At 44.3% G+C, this 21090-nt stretch overlaps 1 protein-coding gene across 1 annotated transcript in view; it reads right to left on the bottom strand.

Moving 5' to 3' along the window:
- LOC306925208 (uncharacterized protein) overlaps window positions 1-18465 on the bottom strand; it is a gene marked incomplete at its 3' end in the record, with an annotated part of 60701 nt that extends 42236 nt beyond the window's left edge. Inside the window, exons 1-3 of the mRNA XM_079503899.1 lie at window positions 18338-18465; window positions 15034-15252; window positions 6555-7086 (exon numbers count right to left, since the gene is read on the bottom strand). Of these exons, the coding sequence (XP_079360025.1) occupies window positions 6555-7086; window positions 15034-15226 (725 nt within the window). The 5' untranslated portion in view covers window positions 15227-15252; window positions 18338-18465. The remainder of the gene's footprint in view (window positions 1-6554; window positions 7087-15033; window positions 15253-18337) is intronic.
- Window positions 18466-21090: the final 2625 nt, after the last annotated feature.

The following is a 21090-nucleotide window of genomic DNA, read 5'->3' as shown; positions in this document are numbered from 1 at the left end:
TTACTGTCTGTTTCTATGATCCAGCCCTATATATATTCATCATCATATCTTACTGTCTGTTTCTATGATCCAGCCCTATATATATTCATCATCATATCTTACCGTCTGTTTCTATGATCCAGCCCTATATATATTCATCATATCTTACCGTCTGTTTCTATGATCCAGTCCTATATATATTCTTACTGTCTGTTGCTATGATCCAGCCCTATATATATTCTTACTGTCTGTTTCTATGATCCAGCCCTATATATATTCTTACCGTCTGTTTCTATGATCCAGCCCTATATATATTCATCATCATATCTTATGTCTGTTTCTATGATCCAGCCCTATATATATTCATCATCATATCTTACCGTCTGTTTCTATGATCCAGCCCTATATATATTCTTACTGTCTGTTTCTATGATCCAGCCCTATATATATTCATCATCATATCTTACTGTCTGTTTCTATGATCCAGCCCTATATATATTCATCATCATATCTTACCGTCTGTTTCTATGATCCAGCCCTATATATATTCATCATCATATCTTACTGTCTGTTTCTATGATCCAGCCCTATATATATTCTTACTGTCTGTTTCTATGATCCAGCCCTATATATATTCATCATCATATCTTACTGTCTGTTTCTATGATCCAGCCCTATATATATTCATCATCATATCTTACTGTCTGTTGCTATGATCCAGCCCTATATATATTCTTACTGTCTGTTTCTATGATCCAGCCCTATATATATTCATCATCATATCTTACCGTCTGTTTCTATGATCCAGCCCTATATATATTCATCATCATATCTTACCGTCTGTTTCTATGATCCAGCCCTATATATATTCATCATCATATCTTACTGTCTGTTTCTATGATCCAGCCCTATATATATTCATCATCATATCTTACCGTCTGTTTCTATGATCCAGCCCTATATATATTCATCATCATATCTTACTGTCTGTTGCTATGATCCAGCCCTATATATATTCTTACTGTCTGTTTCTATGATCCAGCCCTATATATATTCATCATCATATCTTACCGTCTGTTTCTATGATCCAGCCCTATATATATTCATCATCATATCTTACCGTCTGTTTCTATGATCCAGCCCTATATATATTCATCATCATATCTTACCGTCTGTTTCTATGATCCAGCCCTATATATATTCATCATCATATCTTACCGTCTGTTTCTATGATCCAGCCCTATATATATTCATCATCATATCTTACGGTCTGTTTCTATGATCCAGCCCTATATATATTCTTACTGTCTGTTTCTATGATCCAGCCCTATATATATTCTTACTGTCTGTTTCTATGATCCAGCCCTATATATATTCTTACCGTCTGTTTCTATGATCCAGCCCTATATATATTCTTACTGTGTGTTTCTATGATCCAGCCCTATATATATTCATCATCATATCTTACCGTCTGTTTCTATGATCCAGCCCTATATATATTCATCATCATATCTTACCGTCTGTTTCTATGATCCAGCCCTATATATATTCTTACTGTCTGTTTCTATGATCCAGCCCTATATATATTCTTACCGTCTGTTTCTATGATCCAGCCCTATATATATTCATCATCATATCTTACTGTCTGTTTCTATGATCCAGCCCTATATATATTCATCATCATATCTTATGTCTGTTTCTATGATCCAGCCCTATATATATTCATCATCATATCTTACCGTCTGTTTCTATGATCCAGCCCTATATATATTCTTACTGTCTGTTTCTATGATCCAGCCCTATATATATGCATCATCATATCTTACTGTCTGTTTCTATGATCCAGCCCTATATATATTCATCATCATATCTTACCGTCTGTTTCTATGATCCAGCCCTATATATATTCATCATCATATCTTACCGTCTGTTTCTATGACCCAGCCCTATATATATTCATCATCATATCTTACTGTCTGTTTCTATGATCCAGCCCTATATATATTCTTACTGTCTGTTTCTATGATCCAGCCCTATATATATTCTTACTGTCTGTTTCTATGATCCAGCCCTATATATATTCTTACTGTCTGTTTCTATGATCCAGCCCTATATATATTCATCATCATATCTTACTGTCTGTTTCTATGATCCAGCCCTATATATATTCTTACTGTCTGTTTCTATGACCCAGCCCTATATATATTCATCATCATATCTTACTGTCTGTTTCTATGATCCAGCCCTATATATATTCTTACTGTCTGTTTCTATGATCCAGCCCTATAAATTCATCATCATATCTTACTGTCTGTTTCTATGATCCAGCCCTATATATATTCTTACTGTCTGTTGCTATGATCCAGCCCTATATATATTCTTACTGTCTGTTTCTATGATCCAGCCCTATATATATTCATCATCATATCTTACTGTCTGTTTCTATGATCCAGCCCTATATATATTCTTACTGTCTGTTTCTATGATCCAGCCCTATATATATTCATCATCATATCTTACTGTCTGTTTCTATGATCCAGCCCTATATATATTCTTACTGTCTGTTGCTATGATCCAGCCCTATATATATTCTTACTGTCTGTTTCTATGATCCAGCCCTATATATATTCATCATCATATCTTACTGTCTGTTTCTATGATCCAGCCCTATATATATTCTTACTGTCTGTTTCTATGATCCAGCCCTATATATATTCATCATCATATCTTACTGTCTGTTTCTATGATCCAGCCCTATATATATTCTTACTGTCTGTTTCTATGATCCAGCCCTATATATATTCATCATCATATCTTACTGTCTGTTTCTATGATCCAGCCCTATATATATTCTTACTGTCTGTTGCTATGATCCAGCCCTATATATATTCTTACTGTCTGTTTCTATGATCCAGCCCTATATATATTCATCATCATATCTTACCGTCTGTTTCTATGATCCAGCCCTATATATATTCATCATCATATCTTACCGTCTGTTTCTATGATCCAGCCCTATATATATTCATCATCATATCTTACCGTCTGTTTCTATGATCCAGCCCTATATATATTCATCATCATATCTTACCGTCTGTTTCTATGATCCAGCCCTATATATATTCATCATCATAACTTACCGTCTGTTTCTATGATCCAGCCCTATATATATTCATCATCATATCTTACCGTCTGTTTCTATGATCCAGCCCTATATATATTCATCATCATATCTTACCGTCTGTTTCTATGATCCAGCCCTATATATATTCTTACTGTCTGTTTCTATGATCCAGCCCTATATATATTCATCATCATATCTTACTGTCTGTTTCTATGATCCAGCCCTATATATATTCTTACTGTCTGTTTCTATGATCCAGCCCTATATATATTCTTACTGTCTGTTTCTATGATCCAGCCCTATATATATTCATCATCATATCTTACTGTCTGTTTCTATGATCCAGCCCTGTATATATTCATCATCATATCTTACCGTCTGTTTCTATGACCCAGCCCTATATATATTCTTACTGTCTGTTTCTATGATCCAGCCCTATATATATTCCCTGTCTGTCTAATAAACGTTGTGAGTCTATGGTGTGATACTGCCTCTGTGTCTCATCATTGGTTCTCCCGGGCCCGTCTCCTTTATCCAAGGCGCTTTACATAGATTGTGCATTACATTCACCCATTCACACACATTCATACACCGATTGCGGCGGAAGCCATGCAAGGTACCAACCAGCACATCGGGAGCAATTTGGGGTTCAGTGTCTTGCCCAAGGACACTTCGACATGTAGACAGGAGGAGCCGGGATTCGAACCGCCGACCCAGGGATCATTGGACGACCTGCTCTACCTCTACAAGCTCAGGTCTGCTATTTTTGAAAATTCGAAGAACCACTGACATAGAAACATAGCTTTTTCAGAAAACTGTCAGGATGTAGAAGACATTTTTCTGAAGGTAAATTTGTTTTAGCGGTCTTAACATCTTGTTTTCTACATAATAATATTGGTCTTTTACATTTTAACATTTGGAAACGGCCTTAAATGGTGCAGAGAAAGCAGGGGCGGGGAAGGGCTGTGAGATAGGCCTATTCAATTCTGGTTCTACCGTCGTCATGAAAAGGGGCGGGACTGCAACGCTCTATTGAAACGTAATTACGTCACCATTGACAGCCAGTTATAACCCGACTTCAGTATTTAATTTAAATGTTTTACAGAGAGGCTCAGATTTGAAAGTTCGTAGCGGTAGTAGGCACCTCCCTGAGGGTGAGGGGGAGGCACTAGACAGAGTGCAGTTCTAGTTGGTAGCCGTAGTAGGCACTAGACAGAGTGCAGTTCTAGTTGGTAGCCGTAGTAGGCACTAGACAGAGTGCAGTTCTAGTTGGTAGCCGTAGTAGGCACTAGACAGAGTGCAGTTCTAGTTGGTAGCCGTAGTAGGCACTAGACAGAGTGCAGTTCTAGTTGGTAGCCGTAGTAGGCACTAGACAGAGTGCAGTTCTAGTTTGTAGCCGTAGTAGGCACTAGACAGAGTGTAGTTCTAGTTGGTAGCCGTAGTAGGCACTAGACAGAGTGTAGTTCTAGTTGGTAGCCGTAGTAGGCACTAGACAGAGTGCAGTTCTAGTTGGTAGCCGTAGTAGGCACTAGACAGAGTGCAGTTCTAGTTGGTAGCCGTAGTAGGCACTAGACAGAGTGCAGTTCTAGTTGGTAGCCGTAGTAGGCACTAGACAGAGTGCAGTTCTAGTTTGTAGCCGTAGTAGGCACTAGACAGAGTGTAGTTCTAGTTGGTAGCCGTAGTAGGCACTAGACAGAGTGCAGTTCTAGTTGGTAGCCGTAGTAGGCACTAGACAGAGTGCAGTTCTAGTTGGTAGCCGTAGTAGGCACTAGACAGAGTGCAGTTCTAGTTGGTAGCCGTAGTAGGCACTAGACAGAGTGTAGTTCTAGTTGGTAGCCGTAGTAGGCACTAGACAGAGTGTAGTTCTAGTTGGTAGCCGTAGTAGGCACTAGACAGAGTGTAGTTCTAGTTGGTAGCCGTAGTAGGCACTAGACAGAGTGCAGTTCTAGTTGGTAGCCGTAGTAGGCACTAGACAGAGTGCAGTTCTAGTTGTATTTGCGTTCCTCGGCTGTGCGCGCAGACATTGTTACATTCACAAAACCACCCAATGAATTTCCGATCAATTACAATGAATTATTAACTTGAATGTTGAATTGATTAATTTCTTAACGGCGATTAATCGATGAAAGATTAACTATTAACACTTAGGCCGCTATCATTTATTGAAAAATGAGGATCTAATTCACGCCAGCATTTTTTAAATTTCTTTCAATCAGGCGATTGAAAGAAATGGATAGAATGGATTCTTATGGCGACGACGATCTAAGATGGGCGATCCAGTGCTGTGCTAACAACACAGCTAGCTAACCGGCTAACGTGAGTAGCATTTTGGCTCAAGCAATCGAACGCGCTATAAAAGCTCAATTGCCGAAGTCCGTCGGCAATGGCGTTAAGCGTCAGTATCAAAATTTAGGCTTCAATTGACTTTAATCGTCGGCAATGGTGCTGAAAGTATTAACCCATTTCGACCTGAGGCCCATTCATTAAAAAAAAGCCTTTATTCATGTCAAGGACCCCCAGAATTATCTGAATTTGGCCGCGGACCCCCATCCGAAAATACGTTGTTCCAGGGACCCCCCCCAGAAGCGAGAACTTGAGAAGTCAGACGTCATTTTGTAGTCCAACGTTACGTCCGGGTCCAAGTGGCACCAGCTCCCGTCCGCATCTCATTGTAAATAGAATATCTAAACGCGTGAATCTTTTTACAATGACGCAGCTTTGTTGTTACGAGGAAAGCGGTAAAATGATACTTTCGTGGTTGTTTTCGTCTCAGATTTAGTCCGACGGAGCGTCACAGTATAACTCTATGGGGACACAGTATAACTCTATGGGGACACAGTATAACTCTATGGGGACACAGAATGGGGACACAGAATAACTCTATGGGGACACAGTATAACACTATGGGGACACAGAATAACTCTATGGGGACACAGAATAACTCTATGGGGACACAGTATAACTCTATGGGGACACAGAAGCGACACAAAAGTAGGACCGGGAAGTATCTCAGGAGGGGGCGCTCACGTCACAGCTAAAATACTGAAGTATCTCAGGAGGGGGCGCTCACGTCACGGCTAAAATACTGAAGTATCTCTGGAGGGGGCGCTCACGTCACGGCTAAAATACTGAAGTATCTCTGGAGGGGGCGCTCACGTCACGGCTGAAATACTGAAGTAGCTCAGGAGGGGGCGCTCACGTCACGGCTAAAATACTGAAGTATCTCTGGATGGGGCGCTCACGTCACGGCTAAAATACTGAAGTATCTCTGGAGGGGGCACTCACGTCAGGGCTAAAATACTGAAGTATCTCTGGAGGGGGCGCTCACGTCACGGCTAAAATACTGAAGTATCTCTGGAGGGGGCGCTCACGTCACGGATAAAATACTGAATAACAATGCTTTAAAACACCAAAAGGGTTTCCCGTCCTGAATGAGGGTTAACATCCCTACCTTGGCGGTGCCACTAGTGGTGTCCTTGGTGCTGTGGACGCCGGCATGGATCCAGGGCCGGCCCTGGCTCTACGTGTGGCCCTACGTGTGGCCCTACGTGTGGCCCGTGAGGGAAGCTCAACGAGGGGTCTTGGCGGTGCCACTAGTGGTGTCTTTGGTGTGGTGGACCCCGGCGCCACGGATCCAGGGCCGGCCCTCGTTCTACGCGTGGCCAGTGAGGGAGGCTCAACGAGGGGTCTTGGCGGTGCCACTAGTGGTGTCTTTGACTTTGGTGCTGTGGACACCGGCGCCACGGATCCAGGGCCGGCCCTGGCGCTACGTGCGGCCCTACGTATTGCCATGCGCATGGCCAGGGCGGGCGCTGCTGCTGGTGCCCTCGCGGCCAGGATGTCCAGCAGCTGCCGCTCGTTAACCAGGTCCAGGGTGCTGACGAGCGGAGGGGCGGGGTTTGTGGCCCGAAGTTGGGCCAGCCGTCGCAGGAGTTCCCTTCGCCAGGCCACGCCCCGTTGTCCGGCCTCGGAGGGTAGCTCGCCTTTAAAAGGGATCGGGACATTCAAAAATTAACTTTTTCTTGGTTTTTTTAGGTTTTCTGAGCTCAATTGCACGCCAAAAACCTGAACTTTTATCATTCAGTAGATTTTCTGTGGTCTGGGCGGTTTTCTGGCTCAAACCAAGTGCTCTGATTGGCCTGTGGACTGTGAGGTAAGAGTCCACAAATCCCATATATGACATAGGAATTTGCCAGCAGATGTCACTGTTGAGGGATTTGTTTTCCCTTCAGAACACAGAGAAAACCCCAGAACACAGAAAATCCACCGAATGTTCAAAGTTCAGGTTGTGTGGGTGTAATTCACCTTCAGCTAAGCCCCGCCCCTCTCCCACTTAGACACTCCCACTTGGACACTTTCCAGCCTCAGTCATTCCAATGTAAATATCATGGATTTTACACATTAAATACTGGTTCCATTTTTGGAATCTCTTCCAAATCCGTCAAAAGGCCTGTAAACAGTCGTTCACAGTGGGCCAGGAGACACTAACCTGTAAACAGTCGTTCACAGTGGGCCAGGGGACACTAACCTGTAAACAGCCGTTCACAGTGGGCCAGAGGACACTAACCTGTAAACAGTCGTTCACAGTGGGCCAGGAGACACTAACCTGTAAACAGTCGTTCACAGTGGGCCAGGAGACACTAACCTGTAAACAGTCGTTCACAGTAGGCCAGAGGACACTAACCTGTAAACAGCCGTTCACAGTAGGCCAGAGGACACTAACCTGTAAACAGTCGTTCACAGTGGGCCAGGAGACACTAACCTGTAAACAGTCGTTCACAGTGGGCCAGGAGACACTAACCTGTAAACAGTCGTTCACAGTGGGCCAGGAGACACTAACCTGTAAACAGTCGTTCACAGTGGGCCAGGGGACACTAACCTGTAAACAGTCGTTCACAGTGGGCCAGGAGACACTAACCTGTAAACAGTCGTTCACAGTGGGCCAGGGGACACTAACCTGTAAACAGTCGTTCACAGTGGGCCAGGAGACACTAACCTGTAAACAGTCGTTCAGTGGGCCAGGGGACACTAACATGTAAACAGTCGTTCACAGTGGGCCAGGAGACACTAACCTGTAAACAGTCGTTCACAGTGGGCCAGGGGACACTAACCTGTAAACAGTCGTTCACAGTGGGCCAGGAGACACTAACCTGTAAACAGTCGTTCACAGTGGGCCAGGGGACACTAACCTGTAAACAGTCGTTCACAGTGGGCCAGGAGACACTAACCTGTAAACAGTCGTTCAGTGGGCCAGGGGACACTAACATGTAAACAGTCGTTCACAGTGGGCCAGGAGACACTAACCTGTAAACAGTCGTTCACAGTGGGCCAGGGGACACTAACCTGTAAACAGTCGTTCACAGTGGGCCAGGAGACACTAACCTGTAAACAGTCGTTCACAGTGGGCCAGGGGACACTAACCTGTAAACAGTCGTTCACAGTGGGCCAGGAGACACTAACCTGTAAACAGTCGTTCACAGTGGGCCAGGGGACACTAACCTGTAAACAGTCGTTCACAGTGGGCCAGGAGACACTAACCTGTAAACAGTCGTTCACAGTGGGCCAGGGGACACTAACCTGTAAACAGCCGTTCACAGTAGGCCAGAGGACACTAACCTGTAAACAGTCGTTCACAGTGGGCCAGGAGACACTAACCTGTAAACAGTCGTTCACAGTGGGCCAGAGGACACTAACCTGTAAACAGTCGTTCACAGTGCGCCAGAGGACACTAACCTGTAAACAGTCGTTCACAGTGGGCCAGAGGACACTAACCTGTAAACAGTCGTTCACAGTGGGCCAGAGGACACTAACCTGTAAACAGTCGTTCACAGTGGGCCAGGGGACACTAACCTGTAAACAGTCGTTCACAGTGGGCCAGAGGACACTAACCTGTAAACAGTCGTTCACAGTGGGCCAGGAGACACTAACCTGTAAACAGTCGTTCACAGTGGGCCAGGGGACACTAACCTGTAAACAGTCGTTCACAGTGGGCCAGGGGACACTAACCTGCAAACAGTCGTTCACAGTGGGCCAGGAGACACTAACCTGTAAACAGTCGTTCACAGTGGGCCAGAGGACACTAACCTGTAAACAGTCGTTCACAGTGGGCCAGAGGACACTAACCTGTAAACAGTCGTTCACAGTGGGCCAGGAGACACTAACCTGTAAACAGTCGTTCACAGTGGGCCAGGGGACACTAACCTGTAAACAGTCGTTCAGTGGGCCAGGGGACACTAACCTGCAAACAGTCGTTCACAGTGGGCCAGGAGACACTAACCTGTAAACAGTCGTTCACAGTGGGCCAGAGGACACTAACCTGTAAACAGTCGTTCACAGTGGGCCAGAGGACACTAACCTGTAAACAGTCGTTCACAGTGGGCCAGAGGACACTAACCTGTAAACAGTCGTTCACAGTGGGCCAGGAGACACTAACCTGTAAACAGTCGTTCACAGTGGGACAGGAGACACTAACCTGTAAACAGCCGTTCACAGTAGGCCAGAGGACACTAACCTGTAAACAGTCGTTCACAGTGCGCCAGAGGACACTAACCTGTAAACAGTCGTTCACAGTGGGCCAGAGGACACTAACCTGTAAACAGTCGTTCACAGTGGGCCAGAGGACACTAACCTGTAAACAGTCGTTCACAGTGGGCCAGGAGACACTAACCTGTAAACAGTCGTTCACAGTGGGCCAGGGGACACTAACCTGTAAACAGTCGTTCACAGTGGGCCAGGAGACACTAACCTGTAAACAGTCGTTCACAGTGGGCCAGGAGACACTAACCTGTAAACAGTCGTTCACAGTGGGCCAGGGGACACTAACCTGTAAACAGTCGTTCACAGTGGGCCAGAGGACACTAACCTGTAAACAGTCGTTCACAGTGGGCCAGAGGACACTAACCTGTAAACAGTCGTTCACAGTGGGCCAGAGGACACTAACCTGTAAACAGTCGTTCACAGTGGGCCAGGAGACACTAACCTGTAAACAGTCGTTCACAGTGGGCCAGGAGACACTAACCTGTAAACAGTCGTTCAGTGGGCCAGGGGACACTAACATGTAAACAGTCGTTCACAGTGGGCCAGGAGACACTAACCTGTAAACAGTCGTTCACAGTGGGCCAGGGGACACTAACCTGTAAACAGTCGTTCACAGTGGGCCAGGAGACACTAACCTGTAAACAGTCGTTCACAGTGGGCCAGGGGACACTAACCTGTAAACAGTCGTTCACAGTGGGCCAGGAGACACTAACCTGTAAACAGTCGTTCACAGTGGGCCAGGGGACACTAACCTGTAAACAGTCGTTCACAGTGGGCCAGGAGACACTAACCTGTAAACAGCCGTTCACAGTGGGCCAGAGGACACTAACCTGTAAACAGTCGTTCACAGTGGGCCAGAGGACACTAACCTGTAAACAGTCGTTCACAGTGGGCCAGAGGACACTAACCTGTAAACAGTCGTTCACAGTGGGCCAGAGGACACTAACCTGTAAACAGTCGTTCACAGTGGGCCAGGGGACACTAACCTGTAAACAGTCGTTCACAGTGGGCCAGGGGACACTAACCTGCAAACAGTCGTTCACAGTGGGCCAGGAGACACTAACCTGTAAACAGTCGTTCACAGTGGGCCAGAGGACACTAACCTGTAAACAGTCGTTCACAGTGGGCCAGGGGACACTAACCTGTAAACAGTCGTTCACAGTGCGCCAGAGGACACTAACCTGTAAACAGTCGTTCACAGTGGGCCAGAGGACACTAACCTGTAAACAGTCGTTCACAGTGGGCCAGAGGACACTAACCTGTAAACAGTCGTTCACAGTGGGCCAGAGGACACTAACCTGTAAACAGTCGTTCACAGTGGGCCAGGAGACACTAACCTGTAAACAGTCGTTCACAGTGGGCCAGGGGACACTAACCTGTAAACAGTCGTTCACAGTGGGCCAGGGGACACTAACCTGTAAACAGTCGTTCACAGTGGGCCAGGGGACACTAACCTGTAAACAGTCGTTCACAGTGGGCCAGAGGACACTAACCTGTAAACAGTCGTTCACAGTGGGCCAGGGGACACTAACCTGTAAACAGTCGTTCACAGTGGGCCAGGGGACACTAACCTGTAAACAGTCGTTCACAGTGGGCCAGAGGACACTAACCTGTAAACAGTCGTTCACAGTGGGCCAGAGGACACTAACCTGTAAACAGTCGTTCACAGTGGGCCAGGAGACACTAACCTGTAAACAGTCGTTCACAGTGGGCCAGGAGACACTAACCTGTAAACAGTCGTTCACAGTGGGCCAGAGGACACTAACCTGTAAACAGTCGTTCACAGTGGGCCAGAGGACACTAACCTGTAAACAGTCGTTCACAGTGGGCCAGGGGACACTAACCTGTAAACAGTCGTTCACAGTGGGCCAGGAGACACTAACCTGTAAACAGTCGTTCACAGTAGGCCAGGAGACACTAACCTGTAAACAGTCGTTCACAGTGGGCCAGGGGACACTAACCTGTAAACAGTCGTTCACAGTGGGCCAGGAGACACTAACCTGTAAACAGTCGTTCACAGTGGGCCAGGGGACACTAACCTGTAAACAGTCGTTCACAGTGGGCCAGAGGACGCTAACCTGTAAACAGTCGTTCACAGTGGGCCAGGAGACACTAACCTGTAAACAGTCGTTCACAGTGGGCCAGAGGACACTAACCTGTAAACAGTCGTTCACAGTGGGCCAGAGGACACTAACCTGTAAACAGTCGTTCACAGTGGGCCAGGGGACACTAACCTGTAAACAGTCGTTCACAGTGCGCCAGAGGACACTAACCTGTAAACAGTCGTTCACAGTGCGCCAAAGGACACTAACCTGTAAACAGTCGTTCACAGTGCGCCAGAGGACACTAACCTGTAAACAGTCGTTCACAGTGGGCCAGGAGACACTAACCTGTAAACAGTCGTTCACAGTGGGCCAGAGGACACTAACCTGTAAACAGCCGTTCACAGTAGGCCAGAGGACACTAACCTGTAAACAGCCGTTCACAGTAGGCCAGAGGACACTAACCTGTAAACAGCCGTTCACAGTAGGCCAGAGGACACTAACCTGTAAACAGCCGTTCACAGTGCGCCAGAGGACACTAACCTGTAAACAGTCGTTCACAGTGGGCCAGAGGACACTAACCTGTAAACAGTCGTTCACAGTGGGCCAGAGGACACTAACCTGTAAACAGTCGTTCACAGTAGGCCAGAGGACACTAACCTGTAAACAGCCGTTCACAGTGGGCCAGAGGACACTAACCTGTAAACAGTCGTTCACAGTGCGCCAGAGGACACTAACCTGTAAACAGCCGTTCACAGTAGGCCAGAGGACACTAACCTGTAAACAGCCGTTCACAGTGGGCCAGAGGACACTAACCTGTAAACAGCCGTTCACAGTAGGCCAGAGGACACTAACCTGTAAACAGCCGTTCACAGTGGGCCAGAGGACACTAACCTGTAAACAGTCGTTCACAGTGGGCCAGGAGACACTAACCTGTAAACAGCCGTTCACAGTAGGCCAGAGGACACTAACCTGTAAACAGTCGTTCACAGTGCGCCAGAGGACACTAACCTGTAAACAGTCGTTCACAGTGGGCCAGGAGACACAAACCTGTAAACAGCCGTTCACAGTAGGCCAGAGGACACTAACCTGTAAACAGTCGTTCACAGTGCGCCAGAGGACACTAACCTGTAAACAGTCGTTCACAGTGCGCCAGAGGACACTAACCTGTAAACAGTCGTTCACAGTGCGCCAGAGGACACTAACCTGTAAACAGTCGTTCACAGTGCGCCAGAGGACACTAACCTGTAAACAGTCGTTCACAGTGGGCCAGAGGACACTAACCTGTAAACAGTCGTTCACAGTGGGCCAGGAGACACTAACCTGTAAACAGCCGTTCACAGTAGGCCAGAGGACACTAACCTGTAAACAGTCGTTCACAGTAGGCCAGAGGACACTAACCTGTAAACAGTCGTTCACAGTGCGCCAGAGGACACTAACCTGTAAACAGTCGTTCACAGTGGGCCAGAGGACACTAACCTGTAAACAGCCGTTCACAGTGGGCCAGAGGACACTAACCTGTAAACAGCCGTTCACAGTGGGCCATAGGACACTAACCTGTAAACAGTCGTTCACAGTGCGCCAGAGGACACTAACCTGTAAACAGCCGTTCACAGTGGGCCAGAGGACACTAACCTGTAAACAGTCGTTCACAGTGGGCCAGAGGACACTAACCTGTAAACAGTCGTTCACAGTGCGCCAGAGGACACTAACCTGTAAACAGTCGTTCACAGTGCGCCAGAGGACACTAACCTGTAAACAGTCGTTCACAGTGCGCCAGAGGACACTAACCTGTAAACAGTCGTTCACAGTGCGCCAGGAGACACTAACCTGTAAACAGCCGTTCACAGTGCGCCAGAGGACACTAACCTGTAAACAGTCGTTCACAGTGGGCCAGAGGACACTAACCTGTAAACAGTCGTTCACAGTGGGCCAGAGGACACTAACCTGTAAACAGTCGTTCACAGTGCGCCAGAGGACACTAACCTGTAAACAGCCGTTCACAGTGGGCCAGAGGACACTAACCTGTAAACAGTCGTTCACAGTGGGACAGGAGACACTAACCTGTAAACAGCCGTTCACAGTAGGCCAGAGGACACTAACCTGTAAACAGTCGTTCACAGTGCGCCAGAGGACACTAACCTGTAAACAGTCGTTCACAGTGCGCCAGAGGACACTAACCTGTAAACAGTCGTTCACAGTGGGCCAGAGGACACTAACCTGTAAACAGTCGTTCACAGTGGGCCAGAGGACACTAACCTGTAAACAGTCGTTCACAGTGGGCCAGAGGACACTAACCTGTAAACAGCCGTTCACAGTGCGCCAGAGGACACTAACCTGTAAACAGCCGTTCACAGTGGGCCAGAGGACACTAACCTGTAAACAGTCGTTCACAGTGGGCCAGAGGACACTAACCTGTAAACAGTCGTTCACAGTGGGCCAGAGGACACTAACCTGTAAACAGCCGTTCACAGTGGGCCAGAGGACACTAACCTGTAAACAGTCGTTCACAGTGGGCCAGAGGACACTAACCTGTAAACAGTCGTTCACAGTGGGCCAGAGGACACTAACCTGTAAACAGCCGTTCACAGTGGGCCAGAGGACACTAACCTGTAAACAGCCGTTCACAGTAGGCCAGAGGACACTAACCTGTAAACAGTCGTTCACAGTGGGCCAGAGGACACTAACCTGTAAACAGCCGTTCACAGTGGGCCAGAGGACACTAACCTGTAAACAGCCGTTCACAGTGGGCCAGAGGACACTAACCTGTAAACAGTCGTTCACAGTGCGCCAGAGGACACTAACCTGTAAACAGCCGTTCACAGTGGGCCAGAGGACACTAACCTGTAAACAGTCGTTCACAGTGGGCCAGAGGACACTAACCTGTAAACAGTCGTTCACAGTGCGCCAGAGGACACTAACCTGTAAACAGTCGTTCACAGTGCGCCAGAGGACACTAACCTGTAAACAGTCGTTCACAGTGCGCCAGAGGACACTAACCTGTAAACAGTCGTTCACAGTGCGCCAGGAGACACTAACCTGTAAACAGCCGTTCACAGTGCGCCAGAGGACACTAACCTGTAAACAGTCGTTCCCAGTGGGCCAGAGGACACTAACCTGTAAACAGTCGTTCACAGTGGGCCAGAGGACACTAACCTGTAAACAGTCGTTCACAGTGCGCCAGAGTACACTAACCTGTAAACAGCCGTTCACAGTGGGCCAGAGGACACTAACCTGTAAACAGTCGTTCACAGTGGGCCAGAGGACACTAACCTGTAAACAGCCGTTCACAGTGCGCCAGAGGACACTAACCTGTAAACAGCCGTTCACAGTGGGCAAGAGGACACTAACCTGTAAACAGTCGTTCACAGTGCGCCAGGCGGCAGGGCCTGCGACACTTCCCGCTGTTCCAGCCGCGGGCCAGGTGCATGGCGATGCCTCGCTCCTCGCGGTTCACCATGCCGTGTTTGAGATACAGGTGCTGCGAGATGACCGGCGCCATCTGGAAACACACCGGACACAGCTCGTTGCGAAGACGACCCATGACCGACCGCGCTGACGGGGAGATCGCTGAGAGCAGAGGAAGAACAGCATAGATTGATTGATTGATTGATTGATTGATTGATTGATTGATTGAAGTATGTATTAACAGTTGGCAGAATTACAGTACATTTCAAGCACAACTCAATACAAAGACTGTTAACTGTGAGTCCATCCATCCATCTTCAACCACTTATCCGTAGTCGGGTCGCGGGGGCAACAGAGTGGACGACCCAATATAGCACGACACTTGTTTACTAGAGGGTTCACTTTGTTCAATTCATCATAACATTCAGAGATACATACAAAGATACACTGCTATATAGCCCAAAAAAAACAGGAAATCATCATGAAGGAGGTTAAAAGGGAAAAGTAAACATATACAGTGATTGGAAAAAGTGGGTGGGTGGGGCGATTCAGATTTTACGGGGGCCAGTTCAAATAGAGCACCGAAGTCCTGACGTCACTGTCAGTAGAGGGCGTCAGTCCACAGGTTCATGTACTTTTTATTTGCATTGTAATCTCCATAGGGGGATTTTAGATCGCCTCATATAAGAACTGTGTTTGAAAAATAAACCGATCACCGCGGCCTTTTCACTCATATGGATATGAAGCATCGACTGAAGGTGGAAATGTACAAATATACCCAAAGAGTAACAAAATAAGCGTTAGAAACGAGTCAAACAACCCAGAGACTACATTTCCGGGTGGGGGGGTGGCTGCATCTGCCCGTTGCACAACAGAAACTGAATGTCAATTATGTTTATTTTTATTTTATTGATATTTAATGTTTTGTGGTTAGTACGAGTCGAGTCACCACCAGCTGAGCTTACGAAGCCTTACGTCAACGAGGAATCTCAGGAACGCAATGTGTTGAAAGCTGGGCGTGACGTAGCAGCGACATTGCCTTCATATGTAGTTTCAAGGCTTTTGCGGCCACATTAATTCCATTTTCTCCAGAAAGTGGCTGTATCAAATATGAATGGACATCATTAACGACGCACAGCCAATCCCCTGACAGAAAGGCTGTGGTGGTTGGTTTATTTTTCAAACACAGTTCTTATATGAAGCGACCTAAAATCGCGGAAATGGAGATTTCAATGCAAATAAAAAAATACATGAACCTGTGTGTTGGTGCCCTCTACTGAAAGTGACGTCAGACTTCGGTGCTCTATTGCAGCCGTCCGTAGGTGCCCTTTGAGGGCGGTTTTGAAGGAGTCAAGGGATACGCATTGCATGTCTTAATGACCGTTGTTAGGGCGTTCCACATTTTGGTGGCATAGGAGCGAAATTAATTTAGTCCCTTGTTTGAGCCAGTTATCGGTTGGTAACATTCGAATCCAATATAATGAAATGTACCCATTCTGCATACTGTGAAATATAATGAAATGTACCCATTCTGCATACTGTGAAATATAATGAAATGTACCCATTCTACATACTGTGAAATATAATGAAATGTACCCATTCTGCATACTGTGAAATATAATGAAATGTACCCATTCTGCATACTGTGAAATATAATGAAATGTACCCATTCTACATACTGTGAAATATAATGAAATGTACCCATTTTGCATACTGTGAAATATAATGAAATGTACCCATTCTGCATACTGTGAAATATAATGAAATGTACCCATTCTGCATACTGTGAAATATAATGAAATGTACCCATTCTGCATACTGTGAAATATAATGAAATGTACCCATTCTACATACTGTGAAATATAATGAAATGTACCCATTCTGCATACTGTGAAATATAATGAAATGTACCCATTCTACATACTGTGAAATATAATGAAATGTACCCATTCTACATACTGTGAAATATAATGAAATGTACCCATTCTACATACTGTGAAATATAATGAAATGTACCCATTCTGCATACTGTGAAATATAATGAAATGTACCCATTCTACATACTGTGAAATATAATGAAATGCACCCATTCTACATACTGTGAAATATAATGAAATGTACCCATTCTACATACTGTGAAATATAATGAAATGTACCCATTCTGCATACTGTGAAATATAATGAAATGGTACCCATTCTAAATACTGTGAAATATAATGAAATGTATTAATTCTGCATACTGTGAAATATAATGAAATGTACCCATTCTACATACTGTGAAATATAATGAAATGTACCCATTCCGCATACTGTGAAATATAATGAAATGTACCCATTCTACATACTGTGAAATATAATGCAATGTACCCATTCTACATACTGTGAAATATAATGAAATGTACCCATTCTACATACTGTGAAATATAATGAAATGTACCCATTCTACATACTGTGAAATATAATGAAATGCACCCATTCTACATACTGTGAAATATAATGAAATGTACTGAAATGTACCCATTCTACATACTGTGAAATATAATGAAATGTACCCATTCTACATACTGTGAAATATAATGAAATGTACCCATTCTACATACTGTGAAATATAATGAAATGTACCCATTCTACGTACTGTGAAATATAATGAAATGTACCCATTCTACGTACTGTGAAATATAATGAAATGTACCCATTCTACATACTGTGAAATATAATGAAATGTACCCATTCTACATACTGTGAAATATAATGAAATGTACCCATTCTACATGCTGTGAAATATAATGAAATGTACCCATTCTACATAGGCTACTGTGAAATATAATGAAATGTACCCATTCTACATAGGCTACTGTGAAATATAATGAAATGTACCCATTCTACAATCTACATACTGTTAATCAATCAATCTCCGTCATGTTTCAGGGCTATGTTTCCACATTGACAGATTGAAGTATATACATTTCAAAACACAACTCAATCAATGCAAACTCTGTTAACTGTGGACGACACCATAACCACAGCATTACACTTGTTCACAACAGCTGGGGTCCACCATGTTCAATTCAGCAGAACATTTAGAGACGTACAAACAAACGTGTACAACACTGCATGCATGTTGTTAGCATTAGCGTTAGCAGCTATCCCATTAGCACACAATGCTAGCAAACACAGTTGTGTTCAACTTGTTATTCATCGTTATAAACACCGTTGACAGGTGAAAACAAGCAGAATTCAACTTTACCTGAAGTCAGGAGAGAGTTCACCAGATGGTCAGTTTACATTAGACTTTATTATTTATTATATGGCTTTTAAAATGTGCACGTGACGCCATAGAGCTTAGTAAATAATGTTTAGTGTCGTGTAGTTCCGGTTTGAATCCCGAAGCGGCCAATCAAACGAAGCTGAAGGGGAACGTGACCCGGAAACGGCAAGTGAAGGACTACAAACATGTAGTCTTTCAAAGCAGAATGCTACAGTCTGAAAAACATAATACTAATACTAATACTAATACTAATACTAATACTAATACTAATACTAATACTACTACTACTACTACTACTACTACTACTACTACCAATAATAATAATAATAATAATAATAATAATAATAATAATAATAATAATAATAATAATAATAATAATAATAATAATAATAATAATAATAATAATGATAATAATAATAATAATAATAAACTTGTTCATGTCAAGGACCCCCAAATTGACACTAATTATCCCGCGGACCCCCATTTGAAAAATACATGCCAGCGACCCCCATAAGAGAAGATTTGTATGGCTCTAGCAGTGATTCTCAACCCGTTTAATTTCAAGGACCCCCATGCATTTGTCTACGGACCCCCCATTTAAGGGCATTTCTATCTCTGGCACCCCCGATTTATATTGTAAAATTAATGTTAATTCTGAGCGTGTTGGGTCCATTTGGTTCCATTTGTGCACTCTCTGAGTTACAGAACCATAAGGGTCCATTTGGTTAAACTATCATTTAGCTGGGGACAGCCTGGAACTCCCTCAAGGACACCCTGGGGTCCCCGGACCCCCCTTGAGAACCACTGCCCTGATGAATTGAGTCGAAGGACCGCAATGGAAACAGAGACGCGCCGTAGTAGAGTTAAAGACGACACGTGTGCACTCTTCCTTTCGTTCACGTCATCGCCACTAGATGGCGCAACAGCACCAGGGCTCGGGGAGAAATGGAGAACTGCATTGATTTATTGATGTATTGATTGAAAACTTTATGAACAGTTTAGTTTCATGGACACTCTCATGATGATTTCCTATAGAAGTCTATGTCTCTAACTCTCTAAGTCTAAATGTTACGATGAATTGAAAATGGTGGACCTTGTTGTAAACAAGTGTAAATGCTTTATCATCATCATGGTTTGTCCACATGTAACAAGTTTGAGTTGTGCTTTTGTTTGAAATGTAGCCATTCTGCATAATACTGTTAATAAAATTAAATCAATCAATCAATCAATCAATCCACCATTTGACGACATTCAGCCACTCAGTCCCAATACTTTTGATGTCACTGGATGAGATTTTGTTCCATCCATGCTGTATTGATGTTGGTACCATTAGGAGAGATAACATGATGTCGGTACCATTAGGAGAGATAACATGATGTCGGTACCATTAGGAGAGATAACATGATGTCGGTACCATTAGGAGAGATAACATGATGTCGGTACCATTAGGAGAGACAAGATGATGTTGGTACCATTAGGAGAGATAACATGATGTTGGTACCATTAGGAGAGATAACATGATGTTGGTACCATTAGGAGAGATAACATGATGTTGGTACCATTAGGAGAGATAACATGGTGTTGGTACCATTAGGAGAGATAACATTAGGAGAGATAACATGATGTTGGTACCATTAGGAGAGATAACATGGTGTTGGTACCATTAGGAGAGATAACATTAGGAGAGATAACATGATGTTGGTACCATTAGGAGATGATGTTGGTACCATTAGGAGAGATAACATGATGTTGGTACCATTAGGAGAGATAACATGATGTTGGTACCATTAGCAGAGATAACATGATGTCGGTACCATTAGGAGAGATAACATGATGTTGGTACCATTAGGAGAGATAACATGGTGTTGGTACCATTAGGAGAGATAACATGATGTTGGTACCATTAGGAGAGATAACATGATGTTGGTACCATTAGGAGAGATAACATGATGTTGGTACCATTAGGAGATGATGTTGGTACCATTAGGAGAGATAACATCACAAATTAGCACAAAAAACTAATTCAATTCAATTCAATTCAATTCAATTCAATTCAATTCAATTCAATTCAATTCAATTCAATTCAATTCAATTCAATTCAATTCAATTCAATTCAATTCAATTCAACACTATACAGACTGACTGAGCTGATGACATACTATAGTTTCCTCCGAGGCAGTGTTGTTTTTGGCAGCAAATTTCTATTTTAGTTTTAGTCGTAGTCTCTCTAATAGTTTTCACTTATTTTAGTCACATTTTAGTCACCCGGAATGTTTTAGTGTTAGTCTAGTTTTAGTCGACAAAATATCATGAGATTTCAGTCGACTAAATCTACAGTTGATTTAGTCGACTAAAATGTGTATTGGCAGGCCTTGATGTCGTCGTAGTGACGCAGCAGCAACCAAGTGTAAAATGACTTATAGGGGAGAACGGGGTAAGATGAGCCAGCGGGTATGTTGAACCACCCCCTTTATCTAGAAAACTAGAAAACTGTGTTGCCATGTGACCTTAAATCTAGTAAGCATCCATCCTGGCTGTGAAGTTGGGAAGCACATGGGGAAAGTAGAAAACATTCTTTTACACAAAAAACAGGTTTTTGTCGGTCAAAGTAACATTTCGACACATCATGTAAAATTACTGTTATACAAAGCAAAATGTACCTAGGTCTAAAATGTAATATCATACACGTTGATGATTTTCCAATGGATAGAACCATATGTGAATCATTTAGC

The sequence above is a fragment of the Electrona antarctica genome, assembly GCF_951216825.1.
Source record: "Electrona antarctica genome assembly, chromosome: 6".
NCBI classification, from domain to species: domain Eukaryota; kingdom Metazoa; phylum Chordata; class Actinopteri; order Myctophiformes; family Myctophidae; genus Electrona; species Electrona antarctica.
This window is presented reverse-complemented; position numbering and strand designations above follow the sequence as displayed.